The 21016-nt window shown below is 35.8% G+C and overlaps 1 protein-coding gene across 1 annotated transcript in view; it reads right to left on the reverse strand.

Moving 5' to 3' along the window:
• Positions 1-21016, reverse strand: part of LOC118275461 (papilin) — a 110290-nt gene that overhangs the window by 36031 nt on the left and 53243 nt on the right. The window contains exons 2-3 of the mRNA XM_050695643.1: positions 4130-4205; positions 182-360 (exon numbers count right to left, since the gene is read on the reverse strand). Coding sequence (XP_050551600.1) covers positions 182-360; positions 4130-4205 — 255 coding nt within the window. The remainder of the gene's footprint in view (positions 1-181; positions 361-4129; positions 4206-21016) is intronic.

Genomic DNA, 21016 nt, shown 5'->3' on the forward strand with positions numbered 1-21016 from the left:
ATTCGATCCGATAAGAAGCTTTACACAATGGGTGTAGGCTTAATATGCTCTAATATTTTCTTACGATATGTAGTTTGGCTCAGTAATATTGACATTGTGGAGCCCAAAGTCTGAGAAACATAATGTTACTCCAATTATTGAATTCGATCTGAAAAGATTAAGTAAATAGTTTCCATCTTACCCTGGCTCCAGACATATTCTCTTCTGGCTGGCTACGCCTCCTCCGCAGGTCCTAGAGCAAGGGGAGATCTCCCCCCAGTCTCCCCAGGGTCCCGACCCTTCTCCTCCAGGTATGACGTAGGATGCAGGTAGATATAGGCCGGCGCCTTGCCGCCTGTGTCTGGTGCGGTGTTGGTGAACCTGGTAAGCACAATATTGGCGTAAATATTTTTATTTTTCATTTAATTTTTTACTCGACTGATGTAACAAGTTATTCTTAAGCTTCATTTACAATGCATTAAAAATCTTTTATTATAAAAACGTCGTTATTAAAATATTTAATTCATAATCAAAAATCTAAATCGGGATCAGTTCACATAAACAGCTTTGATATAAAGCTGGGTTCATAAGAGCGTGCCACCCGCCGCGCCTAATATTTAACGCTCGGTGTGAAAAAGCTCTTAGCTATAAAATGCGCGTCACCGGCCAGTGTAGGTAAAATGTTATGACGATAAACAACTTGTAGTGCATTACTGGCGCTGTGTGAGTGTTGCAACGAGGTGCACTGCGGGTGAAGTGCATTCGGATGAAAGGGCCGGAGTTGGCCGTTGTGTAAGAGGACAAGACAAGATGCATTTAGCTATGCACTCTGTGCAGTAGTATTTTATTAAAATAACCTGACAAAAGACTTTGAGTCGGTACAAGTTATCAGATGCATTTTGATTCATTCATTTATTTCTTATACTTTTGTTACATTTTTAAATATTAAATTAAAAAGAAAAAAATAAAACATTTAAAAATATAAAAAGCAGTAGCCCACCAGCAACGGGATAAATCCAAGCTACCGGTGGTCAGGGCTCAAGAGAGAGGAATTTCCGGACAATACGCGCCGTGTCCAGAAGTACTGCCTTCTGCATCAGGCTCTTGATCCAACCATCTAACTTTAGCCTACTCAGGTGTTGGTCGAGGCTTTTGGCTATAAGGCCATTGGCAGATACGACTATCGGCACATTGATTGCTGAATCTACATCCCACATGTCGACAACCTCATGAGCTAAATCAAGATATTTACTGGCTTTATCAGATGCATAATTATTAACTGATTTACTAATTTAGTATTAAAGAAATTATGTTTTTTTTTAGGTTGTTTACCCAGTAGTTTCTTAAAGCTTGCGAGTAAAGCCTTTTCTTGGCTTTACTCTGTTGGTTTTGGATTAGCGTTAATTTTTTGTTGACAGGCAAATCGTTCTGGAGACTACGGATACGAATATTAAATTAAACGACGAATACACCATCACCGACAATTCCCAAGTCCGGCCCTCTATAGGCATACAAAGCGAAGGTACTCGTTGATTAAGTGTAGACAAGGCTGTGGGTGACAGTTTATTTTCATTTCCCCACTCTACACGCCACCTGTCGGCGACAAGCGACAACAGGAAACGCGCGCCATTCAAGTTTAATTACTCGAGTAGAGCACACGTATTGACAACATTTATTGAGAACTGAGTAAACTTTACGTTCGTTAATGTTGGAAGGAGATCGTGTCTTTGGTTTAGTGGATAAGTGGAGGAGCTGGATGGGTAAACTGATTGGAATGTATCAAGCAATAAAGCCTCGTCCTCACTAGGAACATTTGTCGAGCGACATTTGTCCCCGGAGACATCGGGCGATGTCGGGCGACGTCAGACGACATCGCCGCGACATTGTTGACTGTGCGACAAGGACAAATGTTCCTAGTGGAGACGAGGCTTAAGCTTCAATCAGCATTCTTAACATTAGCATCTGAAATAATATTGTTTTTGCGAATGACACATGTTCAGACAAAAACTACTAACTAGATGACAAAATAAGTAATTGATATTCATGATTTATCGTACTGGCGCCATCTTAGCAAGCAATCGTTCCAAAAATAATCTATTACAAAAGACACAGTTTAAGAAATGATAAATTCGTATGGTGATCATCAAGTCATACGTACAGAAATAGGACTAAGCTGAAAGGGGGAGGGGGAGCGGCCGCCCATCAATAGGCGCCAACCCTGATTAGATTTATGACTATTCTGATGTTTTTCTATTACTTTCGGTTAGGGCTGTCACTCTATATATATTTTTTTAGTATGTTCCTACTTTGTATGTCAATAGACATCTAAAATTCCGTCTAGGTATGAATGCAATGGACGTGTTCGTCATAAAGATCCTGCCATGAAATATTAATGTTGTCGTTTGTTCTATAAATATCGATATGCAGAATTGATTCAGAATTTTCCGGGTATGCCATCACGATTCGGACATAGGTGTTTCATGTTTTGAACCAAGAGTTATGCTTGCAGAATGGTAAAGCTAAATTCTATTTTGTTCATAGATTTAGACTGCAACTTCTTTAGTTAAAAAAATAGCAATTCTCATTACTGATTGGCGATCAAAATAAATGATTTGCAGTGAAATCTTCAATATAGACTAGCCGTATTTGGGTCCAATGTATATTTATAAGATGTCATTGTCAGAGTTACTCAAAATGGAGAAATAAAACAATATGTTCACTAGACCGACATCCGCGCGGACGGAGTATGTGTGGGCACATGTCTAATATAGATAAAAATGCTTTCACTTTGCACCAGTTATAATATCTAATTTAGAATTTGTAATGGTGTTTTCAGCCAGTAGGTATGTTCACTAGTTCACACACAACACTTAAAAATATATGTATGGGTACATTCACAGCCCTGTCGTTAAATCTGTAAGTAACGCAACGGGTCGGCCCATGATCTCACGCTGTGGCTGACACGAGACTTCGTCAGATGCTGGATGCGTCACTCAGCGGCCGATCCGACATCCAACGAAACATTAGTCGTGATTGTAGTAACGTTACGTTTATTAGTTTATGACTGTTTTAATTTTAGTGATCGATGAACTGGTTTATTGGTCTCAAAGTTATTTAGGGGCTTTGAGACGCGAGTACAAATGAGAGAGAGAGAGAATAATTTATTTCACACGAAAAAAAAAACAATGTTAAGCAGGTACAGTTTATGCAGAGATTTGACGATGTGAAATGGGACCAGTTCAGCATGTGCAAGATAGAGCCTTGCGCTGGTAGGAGCATATTAAAATAACTTGGTCCTTTCAAAACGTAAGGACCAAATCGATATCGAGTCTATTCTATCAGATTCTTTGATGACTTCTAATTTTAGCATCGTTCAGTAAAAAGTAGCACACGTAAACAATATAAATAAATGGTTGTTAGTTTAGAATCACTACATAATCAATAGATCTCGATCGTCTATGATAAATTGACAACAATATTAAAACTGCATTTTTATTTGCAGAACTCATCTATTATTGTTTTGGCGGCCATAAATGTCATGTGCCTAATGGGATGTGATGGTCGATGATTGAAATATAGTTGTGGTACTTAGTGTCATAAAGTATGGTGATTGCCCGCGTTCGTGGCCGAGCCGGCCGCGACCCAATGTCAAGGTTTAAGCGTTTAGCGGTCGGTGCTCCGTGCCATCGGATCGGATTTGTTCTTACAGTGGCTCCGATTGTTGTTGTTGCTAAATGATAGATTTATGGAGTGCGAATTGAGCATGTCGGAGAAATGACGATGACCTTTCATCGATCGTTATTACAGTTTGCTTTGACTAGTTGAATGGGCAGTATTAGTGCGGGAGAGCCATGCTTCGGTACAATGGGCCGGTTAGACCGGAGTAATACTACGGCCTCACAGAAAACCGACGTGATACAACGCTTGCCTTGTTTTAGTGAGGTTACCGGAGGCCCAATTCCCGCCTTCCCAAGGCCCCCAACAACCCTTAAATTCCTGAAAGGCCGGCAACGCACTTGTAACGCCTCTGGTGTATCAAGTATCCATGGGTGGCGGCGATTGTTACCATCAAGTCTACACGTTTACTGGTTTGTTCTATAAAAAAAACTTTCTGTTTATATTATATTTAATTTGATAAATATGTACTTACATTGTGTGCGTAATGGTGTCTCGAAGCCGTCCATGTTATACAATTACTTAATACGATTACTGCTAGTAGCAGCGATCTGAAACAAACAAACAAACAATATGATTATTTTTCCAATAATTACAAAACGGAGATGGTCTGCTTTCATTTTTGAGAGGAGATCTATCTATCAATGGAACATTTACATCTGTCCACTACGTTTGGATACTAGGTACTAAGCTTATGAAACTGGGTAAAACCATAAAATAATAATTATTAATCAAATTATCATATCACATCCGTTAACTGGTGGAAATAGATATTGCTATTAGCGAACATAATCACCAAAGTCACGTCAATAACATCGAGTCTATAGACAAGCTTATTTAAACATAATATAAAACAACCAATTTGAGGATTATTGGGTAGTTTAAGTAAATTATTTCGACTTTTCAATACAATAAAATATCTATATCACACTCTTTTTGAGAGGGGAAAATCAACCAATGATGCCTTGGGTGAGGCAAGAGGAAGTAGTTTGATGTTTCCTTAGATGATAATTACAGTCATAAAAGTTTAATTATCAGACAATTTTAAATTATTCAAGTAAATAGTTTATCTATAAATTAATTAAATATCCAAAACAAATCTTATAATGTTTTTAACCTCGCCTCTCCAATACAATCGGAGGACCAATTACAAAATGTAATAGGACGTAAATAAAAGTTTAATCAACAACTAAATCTTTGTTGTCATCTGTCGAACACCGAAACGTAGATAAATATGGTTGATAAAGGACTCAGGCGGCTAACTGTACCTTCGTGTTACTGTTGATAACATCTCTATTATGTAATAGAACAAGCTATAGACGTCAGCGGGATTCTGGGCATACTACGAGTAACGTTTGTATTATTTTGCTTAAATATTTTAAGATTTCTTCAAAAGTTTGGTTCTAACTCTACCTAGACTCGTAACTCAGATGTATACTTGTTTATGTTAATATTTTTTGGAATTGAATTGAATAAGGTTATTCGTTTTCTCCTTCAGTCCAAACTTTGAAATCCAATTCCGAAAGCTATTGTGTTGAGTTTAAATTTTATTGGACTCTGCTCAAAATATCAAACATTACTGTCGAAAAAATAATAATCCAAGAAAAAATTAAGACGTACGATATATCTACTAATAATGACACCGCCCAAATTCCATGACTCACGCTTTCAAATCTCAATCGGATCCCACGGGTCCTCGGACCTAAGGACCGGGATGAAAGGAATGAGTTAATTACCATCCGTTGCCAAACAAAGGCAGGTTTATCCGACAGTTAAGTAGTTAGTTACACCAGTTTAATTAATGCAACAGTAATCTTAGGAATCACGAATCATTATTACTCTTTTAATACTGTTAATTGGTTAGCTTGGATTACTTCGTGGTTCATGAATGTGGAAATGGGAATTTATGTGGAGCATGTGGTGCTAAGGTTCTTTTTAACCATTTTTATTTAGTAATTGGAATTTTATCCCCTCCCTGAAGTCAAATTGATCAAAGTCAAGTCAAATTAGGTACACATTCTTAATCTTGTTAATAAATCAATAGATTTTTTTTATGTTTATTTGTTTCTGATTGGGTTCATAATTTAGGGGTGTGACTGTGTAGAGCATAGAGCATTTTTTTAAACTTTGACAAACCCGCTACAATTTTCCGAGCACTGTAACTCCTGTCAGCCAGGATCCACAGTACCTACACTAGAGATAATAAGGGTCTACATTAACAGTTTAGCCAAAACTTCTAATACATTTTATAGGAGATCAGATAATAATTAGTGGGCCCTCTAATCTCCTTGAATACGAGTTTCAAGCCTTAATTTAGGTTGTTTACCACACATTAATCTAGCAGCTAATCTACATCACAATTGATCTTCAAACACTAGGACATTGAAGGTTAATCTCAAAAGGACCAACTTCCGTGCGACTATGGGTAGCACTCCACAAGTTGGGCACCAAGGATCACGCACCAATTTAAATATAGCGATGCAAATGTGTCCATTGATGTCACGAATGCACAATTACATGTCAATAGTGAGTCATGGAGGTAGTTAAGTTTCACTAATAAGTTTTTGAGACGATTCAACATCCTGTACTTCATAATTATATGCAAATGTCGCAGGATTAAAAAAGGGTAGGCTGCGCGACGTCGCCGCGTCTGCGCTCGCTGCTCATAATGAAGAGTCCCTCTGTGATTCGAAACTAGGTTTTTTTCCATTAATTTAAGGGTGATTTTTAGTATGTTTTAAAATAGTTATTATACAAATAAAAATGTTGCAGGATAATCTAGTACTTTGAAGTTGCTTAGCAGTACTATAGCAGCAATACTACCTGAACTCAATCTTTCGACTTTTTGTGGATTTTTCTGTGGATCTTTTTTTTTGTGGATAAGTTGCCATCTACTAATATTTAAATTCTATCAAACACAATAGAAAAGAATAATTAGTAAAATCGATTCAGATATTTCAGAAATTTGCCCTTAGTATTTCAGATTCACGCCAGTATTTGCTTTGTTGTTTGCTGATACTTATTTAAAGATGTCTTTGTTTCAGTATATTTTTTACATTTATCTCTATGAACGTCAACAACCAATACCGTGATAGTAGTCGGCTATGGTGTGGGCCTTCTCTATATTAGAGGGTTTGCTAATTCTAGGTTAACCGTACATAAACACAACTTGTATGTTCTCCTACGACATAGATCTATTCGGCAAGTCCTCATTATTTGGCTTGATTAGCAAAGTGCATTGATGCGGTATGAATAATAATATTATAATGGATACTTATGCATGTATTGTTTTGCGTTTTTGGTCTTCTGGTTACGCTAACCAAATATTTGAATGAGGTCAAGATGCACGCACTTGTCAGGTTAAGCGTATCTACCTACTTAGGTACATATAGATACCTATTAGTTGTAGTTTAGTGTACCTACCTACTTATGTACATATAGATATCTATACATGATTTAACTGTGTGGGTGATTTAGCAGATCTTTTTTTGCATTTTACATTAAGCAAATTGAAAGCTGGAATGTTCATCATGAGGTCATAGTACCTTTGAATCGAAGAAGTATCTTTCGAGTTTTTTGTACGATAATAATAGTTAGCAAATATTTGAAAAGTAGCCCCCTGTTTTGTCATGTCGTGAAATACACAAAGCCTTTTTTACCAGTTAATTAGACAAGGATGTTTTTACTTTGTTTTATAAGAAAACAATACTTATAAACAAGGAATTAAAGTTTAAGAGTGGAAGCAAGTACCGTACGTAATATCTGCGTATAAAATAGAACTGACGTCATGCGATATTTCAAATCGATATATCTTCGAAAGTAAGTATTTGTTTCCGAAAGAAAATAAAAAATACGTATCTAATGTTATAAAATAATCTACAAAACAGACATTTAAATAAAAATCAGTCATGTATCCGGTCCGGATTAGGTAAAAGGAATGCTAAGAATTTTTGAATAAACAATTCTTAAATTCTTTCAGATTATTTCAGCCGCGAATTCTTTGGAAGTACTAAACAAACGCTGATGGTTTACGAGTGGAATATAAACAGGTGAGCACGCCAACTCAAAGGGAGCCGCGAAACTTCGATCTTTGCCAATAAACAGTTGCCCATGATTTGTTGGAACAACGACGTAATGTCGATTTTTACGATTTTAGTGTCGGAAACATATTTTGTACATAATAAATTATTAGCTTGAAGAATAAAACTGTTTAATAGATGTTTGAAAACGTTTGAATTATGAAGGAACTAATATATTTTTTATAGAAAATGAGTCGTTTCTACAGACACTCCAGACTAGCATAATTATGAAGATAATATGAAAATGAAATAAAATGACGTTCCATTGCCTCTGCCCCCATTAGAGACAAGTGTTATGTTTATATGCACATTTCACATTACATTCACACACTTTAACAGCCTATAAGTGGCCACTGCAAACCAAAGGCCTCTTCTGACAATTTTTGAGCATTAATCACATATATACAATATAAAATTGGAAATTATAAGCCCAAGTTTCCTCACAAAGTTTTCCTTTATTAATTGTTAGTGGTGTCTAAATAATCTTATCTGGTCTGAATGTATGTTTGTATAAAAAGAAATTATCGAAAACTTATGCGAAGTTTGTTCGCTAGTTAATAAATTGTACACAGATGCAACACTGTTTGCACAATTCTCTCTACATTTCGCTATACGTGAAGTGTTGCGAGACGTTGGTATACAAACAGTCGCACATATACACATTAAATATGACAACTGTACAGGAGTACAACATCTAACTGTTTGAACTTAAACATTGTAGCTAAAAACAAATGGTTGCATTACATATAGTGGATTTTATTCGACTACAGCGCCATCAATGTTACCGTGCTTGCAGTAGGGTATATAACAACTTTTTTATTTTAATTTCCGTCTTGTAGATTATTTTATCTAGAACTATAGCTTGTACACTATTATCCCTATACAATCCATATACATGGGACTTATAACACTAATGGTGAAAAATGATTGTATATTGTACAGCGGTATTACGTGCCTTAATGGACCTCTGACCCCTTTGGGGATAAAAAGCGTGACGATACGACGCAGTTCGATAAAAATATATCCTTTGGATGTCCTCTAGCTAAACACAAACATTTGCTACTATTTTAAATAGAAAATACTCATTCAAGTAAATATAATAGTAGTAACAATATGACAGTTACTGCATGAAGCTCTGTGTAACTGAACAGTTAGCTCGGGTGTTAGGTAAGAGGTCGCGTGTTTAGTTGCCATGTGTCGCCAATTGTATGCTGCTTTCTTTAATCCGTTTCTAGTATTCTAGTATTTGTATAGTCTACTGTTTTAGGTCCAGATTTAGGAACATTAAAAACTATTTTGTTAAATAATTAATAGTAGTAAAGAAATACTTTTATGTAGATTCAGTTACATGTTTTCATATTTTTAGAGGATTTCGAACGTATACGTCTTAATACTAATAACAATTTTCATTCATTTATATTATACAAAATTGGCGGTTATTTTTAAGTATTCTGAATTTATTAATATGTATATAACCAAGAATAAATCTAATATTAAAAACACTAGTTCTAAATTCGGTCCTGTGTAACCTAGGTGTAAACTTTGTTGTAACGTCTTGTTAAACATTCCATTGCTGCGGTTTTGAGGAAAATCTGCGTCTTGTGAATGTCATAATTTTAAGATAACATTATTATTGAATTATGAAACTTGTGGGTTTCATTTATTCGTTCAACCGTTTCATGTAGTAATCCAAATATATAACCATGAAAACATCGGACTTTCCCGCTAAAGCAACATCTTTCATTAACACACTAAATACATTTTGCATAATTACACGGTTCTCTCATTTCCTCATTCCCCTCCACAAATGAAATAGCAACAATTAAAACAAAAAGTACATTTCACCGACATCCTGACATCCGAAACCACTTCCTAGTAATCAGCAGTCATAAATTGTCAGCGTTGGGCTACACATCCGACACGGTCGGTAACATCCGACCGACACGACGCGACGCTGTCAATTAGCTGTGAATTGACGGACATGTGTACGGACGGACTTGATGCTGAGAAAGCTTCACTTGTTATTACAGTAAGGGAGTAAAATTAAATGTATTTTTCATATAGGTATGTACATTTTTTCTATTCATATTGATCTTCAAAGTTTTATTGAACTGACGCAATTCAGGTCCGCTATTCCAGACGACCAGAAAAACTATTCGGTCTTAATAAGGCAAATAGGCCAGCTTCGTAGGCTGTGCGAGCACTCTGCTCATGATAAAGAGTCCCTCTGTGACTCGAAACTGGTAGAGCTTTTCTCCATTAATGTTCGCGAATAAATCGTGATTTTTTTAGTTAATTTAGTACCTATGTGTCACGATAGTTATTATAAAAATATGGGCCAGCTCCTGAGTGGTGGCTAACTGACTGGTGTTTAACTGTTTACTTATTGAGTGTTTTTTACATTAATTACGTATACTTCTGCTTTATACCACTCATAAAATATTGTTAAAACTTAACTTCTACAAAAGTTTTCATTAATTTTACAAAACATCATTTACCCATTTGACCACCAACTTGGACAATTTAAAACAATAAACATGCCACTGCAACTACAGAAACATCGCTGCAACATACTACACGACTAACATAGACATTTGCAACACGACTCCCGCGCAATAAACTAACCGTTAAGCGTCATTTACATGTACGTGCGCAAGAGGCCGCCACTGGCGCATGCATTTAATTTCGCCATGATATCACTATGACAATACACCTAATAATAAACTATAATAAATTTTATCGAAGTCCTGTCCCCATCGAATATTAATAAGTACATACATCGGGTGTAGCTATTGTTTTGTGAACCAATGTGGGTAGCGTGCGGTTTGTATGCTAAGCCTTCTGCCGCGAACATAACTCACTGTTTTATTGACATGCGAATGGTGAGAATTTAGTTTTTTGTCATTCATCAATACTGGAAAAAATATTTGCAGTAAAACAATTGTGTTCCTCTCAGAATTAGAATATTCAACATAAATAATCCGCATTAGTCGTACTATCATCAATGCTGGCTTATTGATCTTTCAATCAAAATATGAGCGCCATTATATCTACGTTTTATTCCATTCTAGAAGTCAGTTTTTAAATGTTCTTGAAGTCTTAAAGCAGAATGTACTTGTTGTACTAGATAGTATGAGTATACATAATTATTGTAGCTCTCGCTGAGTTCAATAAAACGTTGCAATTAATCATTCACCATTGTCTTAACATTAAATGTTACAATAAAGTAACAACATCTCACAAAGCTTTTAAAACTTCCCAATAGTTTTCCATTAAAAGTTTATTTATGTGTATGTTAAGTTATGTAAAGAGGTGTGATGCAGATGCGGTGCGCGCGCGCCGCTTCCGAGGCCCGCCCGCCCGCGGCGTCGACGCCGGCGCGTCTGCCGACTAACGATTAGCATTCGCACAGCAATACGCTAAAAATAACCGTTAAATAATCACAATGTTCGATCGATTAGAACTTCGATGCCAGACATTTTTTGTTCCGCCGCACTTTTTTGGTGTGTAGATGGCGCTGATAGCGTTTTTGGACAGTATCGCGTGATCTGGCGCGTGTAATCATACCACTATGAAATAATGCTTCCGTGTTTTAGTTTATTTGGAATGTTATTGTATGGGTGGTAATAATAATTACGTATTATCCTCGTAGATGTTTTGGTATTGATAATACAGTCATTGGCATATTTTGGGGCTCGGTAATTTAAATAAAAATTCTTAAATCATTGATCGTAGTAATAATAGGATTTCTGGAATCAAGTTTGAAAACCAACAAAGTTTACCTATGTCAAAGAAATAATCTAAAATCTGAATAGTAGAATAATAATAATAAAAAAAACACTTTTAAGCAACCACCATCAAAGTGCAAATCATAGTTCCGTGACTATTTGCTCTATGTACGTTCCTCGTTGACCCAGCAAACAGTTACTCTGTTTGCTCTCGCATCGAAAGCTTTCAACCTATTAAGGTACACAAGATCTCCGCAACAACACTTCTATGTGGCCTGATTACAACATTAGTCAATACTCATATGACAGAAATGAGTACTAACTATTAAATACTACATTTTAAAGCCTATTTCTTTGGCTGAGCCGTTTGTTTTCGCTGACTGTGGTAGGCAAAACAATTAAATTAACTTGCTTTAGTCAAAAGAACATGAAACTATTTTTAGTGAGTCACACAAAAAATTCCATTTTGCTATTTATAGAATACTTCAGCCTAAAACGCCTAACACCAAGACCGTTACAAGATTACTATTTAGCTCATCCAAAAAACTAATGAACTGTCAACGTCCTCAGAATCGACTAATTGTTTCACTGTCTTGATTATATTAGTGATGACATCGATTTACTAATTAAACACACACATACGCGGTTCAATAGAGACAATTACTATTAATGGCTTTCGCTAAGTCCCGCGTATTAATCTCCATAATCTTAGTTTCTTTGGCGATACATTTTAGTTAAAAGGACAGCTGTTGTTTTCTGGTCTTTGATTAGAGAAAGCCGACGAGATTCTTACTGATACGGTCTAAGTGTTGACAAACTTTTCTATACGTACTAATTTATGTTTTGACTAATATGAGAAACGTCTACCAGTCTAATAGAATAAGAAACATTAGTTTCTTATTTAGACTTTTCATAAGACTTTAGGAGGTGGAAAAGTGATTCCTATTTTTTTTATCATTCCCATCACAAGTTTAAAATAATAATATCAAACTATCGAAACCACAGCTACCAGGAATGCATAAAAACAATGAAGTTCAAATACGTGTGATTGCATAAAATTACATTTTGAATTTGAATGTTCGAATTCTCTGAGAACTACATTCGTTTGTTTGCATTGGTTATAAACTCTTCATGTCTGATGTTTCCCTGGTACTTTGCTACAATGTTAGCCATTTTGAGACTTTAATTTTTTTCTTATTTTGCTAGTGTGTCGTCATTTTACTACTTCTATATATTTTATGTATATCCAATAGAAAAAAGTAAAGTGTGTGTGACCAAATTCTATATAATTGAATGATTTGAAAGTAAAACGCCTACATGCCTTTGTATTGAAATCCTTGTGTCAATTTCGCTACTATTTGCTACGCCTCAGTCATTTACAATAGCGTTTCTTTCTACGAATACAAAGAGATATTAAGGTGGAAAGGATTCAAGATTGTGTCTAGCTTAGAATATAATAGAAAATATGAAGTATTTGATTGATAATCTTTGTACTTTACCGTTAAATACTCAAAAACAGAAAGCCCTTAATTTGGACAGGTGACAAATTGACAAATGTGTTAATAATAAGGTCGTTCCGGATAAAAAAATGTCATGTAATCGCATTCAGTATCATTAATCTCCCTCAAAACGTCTGTCATGCAATTTAATTCGCATTTTATAATGAAGTAATCTGATTAGTTCGTGTGGAGCCCACTCGTCACATTGGCGTCATCGTCAAGTGTCGTACGCGAAATTAAAAGGACTGATGAGTTCATTGTTACACGGATTATAGAAAACGAAAACTTGGAATGGATATTCCTATGAAATAAAAATGATTTTTTATTGTCAATCTTTAGAAGTGATTACCAGATTAAATAAAGTTTGGAGTTCTTAATGAAGAGTAAGAATTAACACATCCAAATAAATGCTTTAACATAGCTTCTATAATCCTTTATATATTCGTTTGTCGATCTTGATAAGCCAGTCACCTATTGCAGTGTAAATAACCTATTAGTGTTAGCAGTAAACATGGTGATAACACCTGCTTTTTAATCACCACTGAATCACGACCACTATAAAAAGTAAAATAAAACATGGCGTAAGTTGCGTATCGCTTAAAAATAAAGCATACAACGTACGGTAGGTACAAGCCATTAATAATAATACTGCCGAATCTATTTTCTAAACTGAATTTCACTATCTAGAAAATCTAGGGTGAACGATCTTGAAAACTCTCTTTCAAAAACAATTTTTTTCCTAATGTTAATGAAAGATCGACGTGTAAAATAAACAATATAATATTAGATGGTATTTCTATTAAAACTTGCTATATATTCTCGTCAAAATGCTGCAGATCATAAATTGTTTAAAGAAAATAAATTGTAGTGGAGGTAAAAGTGAAAAACTGTAGTATTGGCCAGCCCTGGTTTAAGTCGATGATTGATTGCATATCCAGATTTTTAGTGTTCCTACGCGTGCACCCACGGCCGCGAGGTGAATGTCTTCAACTCGCGCTAGTGCCTACATAATACGGTTGTGAATCTATGAGAGTGTTGCCCCGAGGCTATTTAGTGTTGCCTGATGACAAATACAATGGCTTTTACATCTGAGCTTCGTTTAGTTAAGACTTTTGCAACATACTTTTTCAGTCACTTAATTTAAATGTTTAGGTACCATTTTGTATTTTAGATAGCTTTAGGAAGTCTGGATTGAGTATAGATAGGTTCTTGTTTATATTATAATAAGGTAGGATTTTTTTAAACAACGTCTAGGTAACTGTCTTCTGTAAAAGTCAGAGAAAATTGTCTAGAATATGAAATGATGTTTTTTACACATGTTACATTATTTTAGTTTAGACTAACATATATTATAATCTAAACATTCTGAACATTTCAACTTTTTAAAATAAAGATGTATCTATAAAAACGTGTGATTATTATTGCTACTCGTTTATTATATCTCGTACGGAACAGGAGAGTTGGCAAAGGGCGCGGTGCGATCGTAAACGGCCTGCGTTTTCGCGCTAAAAACATCAAAGAAAAATAAACATTCAAAAAAAGAACTGTACGATTCTCAGCTGTTACTATGCTCGAGCATAAACAAAAAATGGTTTTTAATTTCATGGCTCTACGTTTTGTTCATTGTCATACTCTATGGTTGTTATGTTATAATTTTTAAATCACATATTATGTTCATATATCCAAATTACATTGATCCGGAGCTGCGGACTACCTAGCGGGTTTACCGAGGCTCCGACTTAAAAAGCAGGAGGTGGAACGGGATGGTTTTTAGTCAATAAGAGTCACTCCAAGTCGTTGGATAATTATAACCCCCTTAAAAAAAATATGCAAATTGCAATTGAAGATATGCCGAATTCATTCTTATTTCACGGATTAGCCAAAGATAATTATATGTTTTTGTACTATCAAAAGTTGATTATAGTTTGGAATCTAGATTATATTTATTTGTACAGCAAGTCGTTATTGTCATGACTAGTTATACAAAAAACAATTTTATTTAATTGCAGTCTCAGTTTATTTTTCGACAGCAACAATTAATGAAGACATGTAAAAATGAAATATAGCACTGAATGAAAATGGACTTTATTGGTTTAACTTTAAAGCTTCTAATTCCTAATCTTGGATGTAACCTATCTTGTATCGTTGTCCTTATTTCAGACATTTCACAGTTACAGTCTAGATACATATCTAAAATTAAAAATTTTAATTACTTGTCGGGTTGAATATCATGATGTCTTGTTCCACTTGTTAGTGTACCTATGTGTAATACGGTTTTTTTGATATTTTAATCAATAATAAAATCGGTAGATGACTAGTTACTAAGGAAAAACTCGAGAATGGATGTGTCATTCGGTATTTGGAAGGCCCGGCAGCTGGAACAATACACATTACAATATTTTAAGTAGTTATATTGATATCTATTGCTCGTTCCTCTTCATAGGAATATACACTTTGGAACGAGCAAATAGCTTCACTAGAGGACAAACCGACAGACACACAATTTTATTTTAATATTGTAATATTTCCTTTGACGTTCAAAAGTGCCTTCTCCGTCTATTTGAAATAAATAATGTTGACTTTGACTCAAGTCAAAGTCAACTTTGACTATACATATGTATAAAAGTCTTCCATTTTTCATGACTGGTAGACCATGTATAGCCTAAACTGGTCATAGAAAGCTGATATTTGGCATGTAGGCTGTTTAGGTATAACACTAGCCGTCTGTGAGTCATCAACATAGACAGTTCGCTGCTGGACTTGGTTTTTATAAGATGTCTCGTAACAATCTCCACGCGTTGTGGACAGGTTGAGGATCACTTTAATAGGATAAGGTTTATCAGAGATACGCTTTTGTCTGGTTCCAGTCAAGTGCAGTCTCCAAGTCTACTTCTACGACACTTGCCAGAGGAGTAGGGATAGTAACAATTTTTTTTTCCTTTTTCTTTTTATTATACGTTTCCCCACATGATTTTCTATTGTGTCGTAGGTGCGTTTAGAAATTTACAATTTCACATACACATGACACCCAGACCCGGAATAATAATTTGTGGAGCACGTAATGCGTGCGGGAATCGAACCCGCGACATGTTACACGACTTGCACGGGAGGCAATTGCCCAGCCACTGCGCTAACTGTGCAGTCGTCACCATCGTCACATCTACTACGAAAGAATTACCTAAAAATTCTACCGTGAACTGGTTAAAACAAGATTTATCCGCTTACAAAGTCACGGCCAAGACATTCATCAATCATAATAAAATGTCTCATGATCGGTCTATAAAATTGTGCAGATGTTTTAACTTTCGATTTTTATTATAAGAGGACAATTGTCAATACGTTAGCGTTTAACGTCCGTGTATGGGTACATTCACATCTTTTACGATTGAGTGGTTAAACTTTATGGCTGGAGTGTACTTGACTGTTGGAGAAAGAGGTCTTATTGTGGCGAGAGACGTGTGTGTTGGAATGGAAGGGTGAAGGCAGGAGATATGTTTGTATGTAGGTAATGACTTTATTTCATGAGAGTTTTTATGGTTTAATAAAAACAGTAGTTGTTTGACATTGTAATAGTGAAGATAGTTAGGTTTGCTACTTTTGTGAAGATAGGGGATTCCCTAACGGGACAAAAATTGTGCTCATTACAGGCACGTAATGCCGCTATACAATGTACACTCACTTTTTACCATTTGTGTTATAAGTTCCATGTAATAGGGGGTGAGCCTATTGCCATATACTGAGGACAATTTCAGATTCTGTGCTACCATTGAGAAATTTTCGAAACACCGAAAAAAGCTCAGTAATACTTTGCCCGATCCGGGAATCAAACCCAAGACCTCTTGTCCGGCAGCCGCACTTATGACCATTTCACTGAGGCAGTGAATGAAATGCTTGACGTAAAAAAATAGCATTACAGTAACAACAATGGAAATAACTTTGCACAATTTTATCATCAATGGTATAATTTATAAAAATCACCTTGAACAATAGGATATCGTGTTGGAACAAGCTTCCGTCGGATAGTTTATTGTAAGCCTCGTTTAGGTTAGATTATAAAAGTGGCTTAAGATGTAGATTCGGTCGGTGACATATGTACCTACCTATATTAGTAGCTGTGGGCGGCAGGATTAACATTCACAATTTAGACCGTAACAGTTATTGAATACGTCATTATTTTATTTATTTGCTTAGCAACATGTTACGGTTAACCCGTTCCCTGCGACACTCTTTTTGCTATACTTTCCATTAACGTGTTTAACGAGAGTTGTTAAATATTACATTACTTTAAGCGGTAGGGTGCGCGACGTCACCGCGTTTGCGCACGCTGCTCATGATGAAGAGTCCCTCTGTGATACGAAACTAGTAGAGCGTTTCTCTATTAATATATGTGAGTAAACCGTGATTTTTAGTTAGTAATGTAGAGACTATGATTTTTGCTGATATTTTTAGAAAATACGGGATATACTCAAAATGGTCCATGTTTAACACATTGAACGCCGTGGTGATCACCATGTGACCAACATTAGCAGAGGATTTGGCTTCAACAGTTTTCTATTGGCAGTCAAAGACTTAACACACTGTCTACTTCCTCATAGATAAAGAAGCGAGTATAATATATGTATACTATGTTTTTAAATCTGTATTATGCTAGGATATAAAGAGTTTCTCTAAGCAATACAAAGACTGTGAAAGTCGGACAGTGTGGCGTGTGGGTGACGAACTGACGAACGATCCTAAAATGTTATACATGAATTACAGTCCAAGCTATATTTGTAAAATTGATTTATAGCAGTCGTGAAACTAGGCCCAACTTTTATTGCTACGTTGCGTAAAATATTTAACCAAATTGACGCCATATTTGTATTTTAGTGTGCAGTTCTAATCGGTTCTTATTTACAAGTTATTGGTTTTACATAAATTTTAGATGGATTGATAAAATAAGTTTAAAATTAAGTGTGGGAGAGCCATGCTTAGGCACAAATGGAACGGCTTGACAGGAGTGATACCACGGCCTCACAGAAATCCGATGTGGAATAACGCTTGCGTTGTGTGTCAATTGAGTGCGTGAGGTTACCGGAGGTCCAATTCCCCCCCTTCCCAATTTTCCCAATCTCCGATTTCTTCAACAATCCTTAAATTCCTAACCCCCAAAAGGCTGGCAACGCACTTGTGACGCCACTGGTGTTTCAAGTGTCCATGGGCGGCGGCGATTGCTCAGATAATTCGTCTCCTCGTTTATCGGCTTATACAAAAAACTTTATACATTACCTATCTATGACGGGGAGGATATACATAGAGGGAGGATAAACATATTGAGTGTACTAGGTACTATAATAATTTTAAAATGGAAATCCCAACAAAAACAAGGCACAAATTCATGAGAATTTGAACGCGGTTTCTACATCTGATTCATCATTTAAAATCCAAAAGTCAATACGAACATGTGATTGAAAAAACCACATTACCTAACACAGTTAGGTACATTATGACATATGCAACTCAGGCACTTCGGGACAGTCGACCGTTATTCCTAGAAGTGACTACATAATGTAGGTTTTAGGTTCTAGAAATGTTACAAGGAAATACGAACGCACTTGTAAGTGTACTGATAAAAGAAAATCATTTAAAAATGGTATTTCTGTGTAGAATAGTTAGGTAGTTTTTCAGTTCTTAGACACAATGTCTAAAGTTCCTCTGTTACTTGAGACTCGATACATAGGTTATGAAAAGTTGTTACTTTGTATATATCTACATGTCTGCCTACCACTTTGACAATTAAAAGTCGTGATGTGATGATGAGTATAATGTAACACTAACGCTTGTCGCTAACCGTACCTCCTACATATTCGTGCGGTCCTGGTATTGTTGTCCATACAATAAGAGAACTGATGAAATGTTGATAAGTTTTACAATACACAATTATTGTCGTGGTAAGGCTATGAACTATACATAGGTATTGTATCTGGGTACAATAAAGTTTGAGGATACAATATACATGACTATATCTGGAAGAAGGAAAACCGATGGATTGTTATCCTTTGGTTTTTCCTTCTTAGAATGCGGAATTTTAAGAATAAATTATTTCACTTTATCTGCGTGCTATCTATGCAAGTACTACGCTGCATATACACAATTGCTACGCCACGCGGTGAGTACGTGCGCGCTACACGGCGTCTACGCGAGTGCTACGCGGCATCAACCCAACAACTACGCGGCGGTTATGCGAATGCTACGCGGCGTCTACGCGAGTTCTACGCGAATGCTACGCAGCTTCTACGCAAGTGGTATACGGCGTCTACAGTATTACTACGCGAGTCTACATCACGATGTATAAAAAAATAAATAAAATAAACAGTATCGGTATCATTAAAAGATAGTTGATGAGAATTGATGACTTTAAATAAGGTTCCTGACGGCTACCTTAGAAGTGGAAGCCGGTTAACTTATTAATAGACATTTGGTTTTGTTAATGAGTTTAACGCCCTAAGATAGACTGCCGATTGACTAATTAGGATCATTATAGGTCATCAATCAAAACCTAATTTGGTATTCTGAAGGCTGGTAAAGATATCCTAACTCTAATTAGACTACTGGTTTGTTACGCTTCGTCTACTAAACTACTAAACTGAATTTGATGAATTTTAGCATAGAGATGGATGAATTTGTTGACTGTAAATAAAATTAATCAAATCGTATCAAGATCAAACCGGTTAGTATGTAGGTCAAACTCCAAAGTTAATTGCTTATTAAAATAACAAAAGACATATGTAAAGTGACGATAGGTATTGTTAACATATGTTTCAGAATTAAATGGACCACCCAATGTTATCCTAAATGGATTATTAATACAAGATCAGACCAGATGCGTTCCCAAACTCTATGACACACACTAGCAACATCTTAATTGCAATTTAGGTACCATTATTAATTCCGCATGGGAATTAGGTCTCAGCTCAGCTTAGTCCGAAAGCACTAACAAATTGATTTATGGGTCATAACAACGATTATAAAGTCACACACGAAAATAGGTTGACTATTTTTGAGACCGTTATTTCGCTTATAGTTCTAGATTGCGTTTTAATTGGCGTGGAATGATGATCTTCAGAGTTATGTGACCCTAGTACTCAGTTTACGAGATCAGTGCTTTTTTGGGGTTTTCTTGATTTGGGTTTTTTATGGAATAAAGCCGTTAAACGAGCAGACGAATCACCCGATGGTAAGCAATCGCCGCTGCCCATGGACACTGCGTTTTGGCCTTTTGGGGGTTAGGAATTTAAGGGTTGTTGGGGAATCGGGGTTTGGCCGGTAACCTCACTTACACAACGCAAGCGTTGTTTCCGATTGAACTATGCTTGTTATGTCTGCTCTTGGATGGGTGTCCATTACATAGCTAGAATGTTTGGTGCACAAAATAATTATTACTAAAGAAAGAAGGTCATATTAATAAACATGTTTGATTAAATAATTGACAGATTCTGCGAATATCTTCTTTAATCTGCCTTAATTCTAAGTTACCACGAAATGTTAAAAATTCTTCTGTTTGCTTCATCTATTAAAAAAATAGGGGTACGCAAACAGAATTTATTTTTGTGATACTAGGCTAGCATAACAGCATGACGATATTTTTTCCTAGAATAAGTCCTAACTGAAGAGCAGTTAACAAGCCATTGGTATTGTCACAACAAAATATAACAATACGTAATTATCCAATCATCCAATAAAATGTACGATGTCATCAAAATGATTTGGCACTCATTCAATTTTGACACTTTATGCTTCAGAGACTTATATAGAGCTGAGATGCCTGAAAGCCGTTTGCGATCAGATTTCGTGCGTAAAAATTAAATGCAGTAAGTAATAGTTAAACTATGTAAAATACAGATAAATCGGATCGAGTAGTAATAAAACGAAGAAGTAAAATGTAAAAAAAGTATAACTCTCCACTTGCAAAAATCAACCAAAACATTAGTTCATTTCGGTAATCCTAGATGTCGCTATTATACATATCCTTTAAATGTACTACTGTCGCATTAATATACAAACCCGTGGGTACCAA

Source organism: Spodoptera frugiperda, chromosome 8 (genome assembly GCF_023101765.2).
Source record: "Spodoptera frugiperda isolate SF20-4 chromosome 8, AGI-APGP_CSIRO_Sfru_2.0, whole genome shotgun sequence".
Taxonomy (NCBI): Eukaryota; Metazoa; Arthropoda; class Insecta; order Lepidoptera; family Noctuidae; genus Spodoptera; species Spodoptera frugiperda.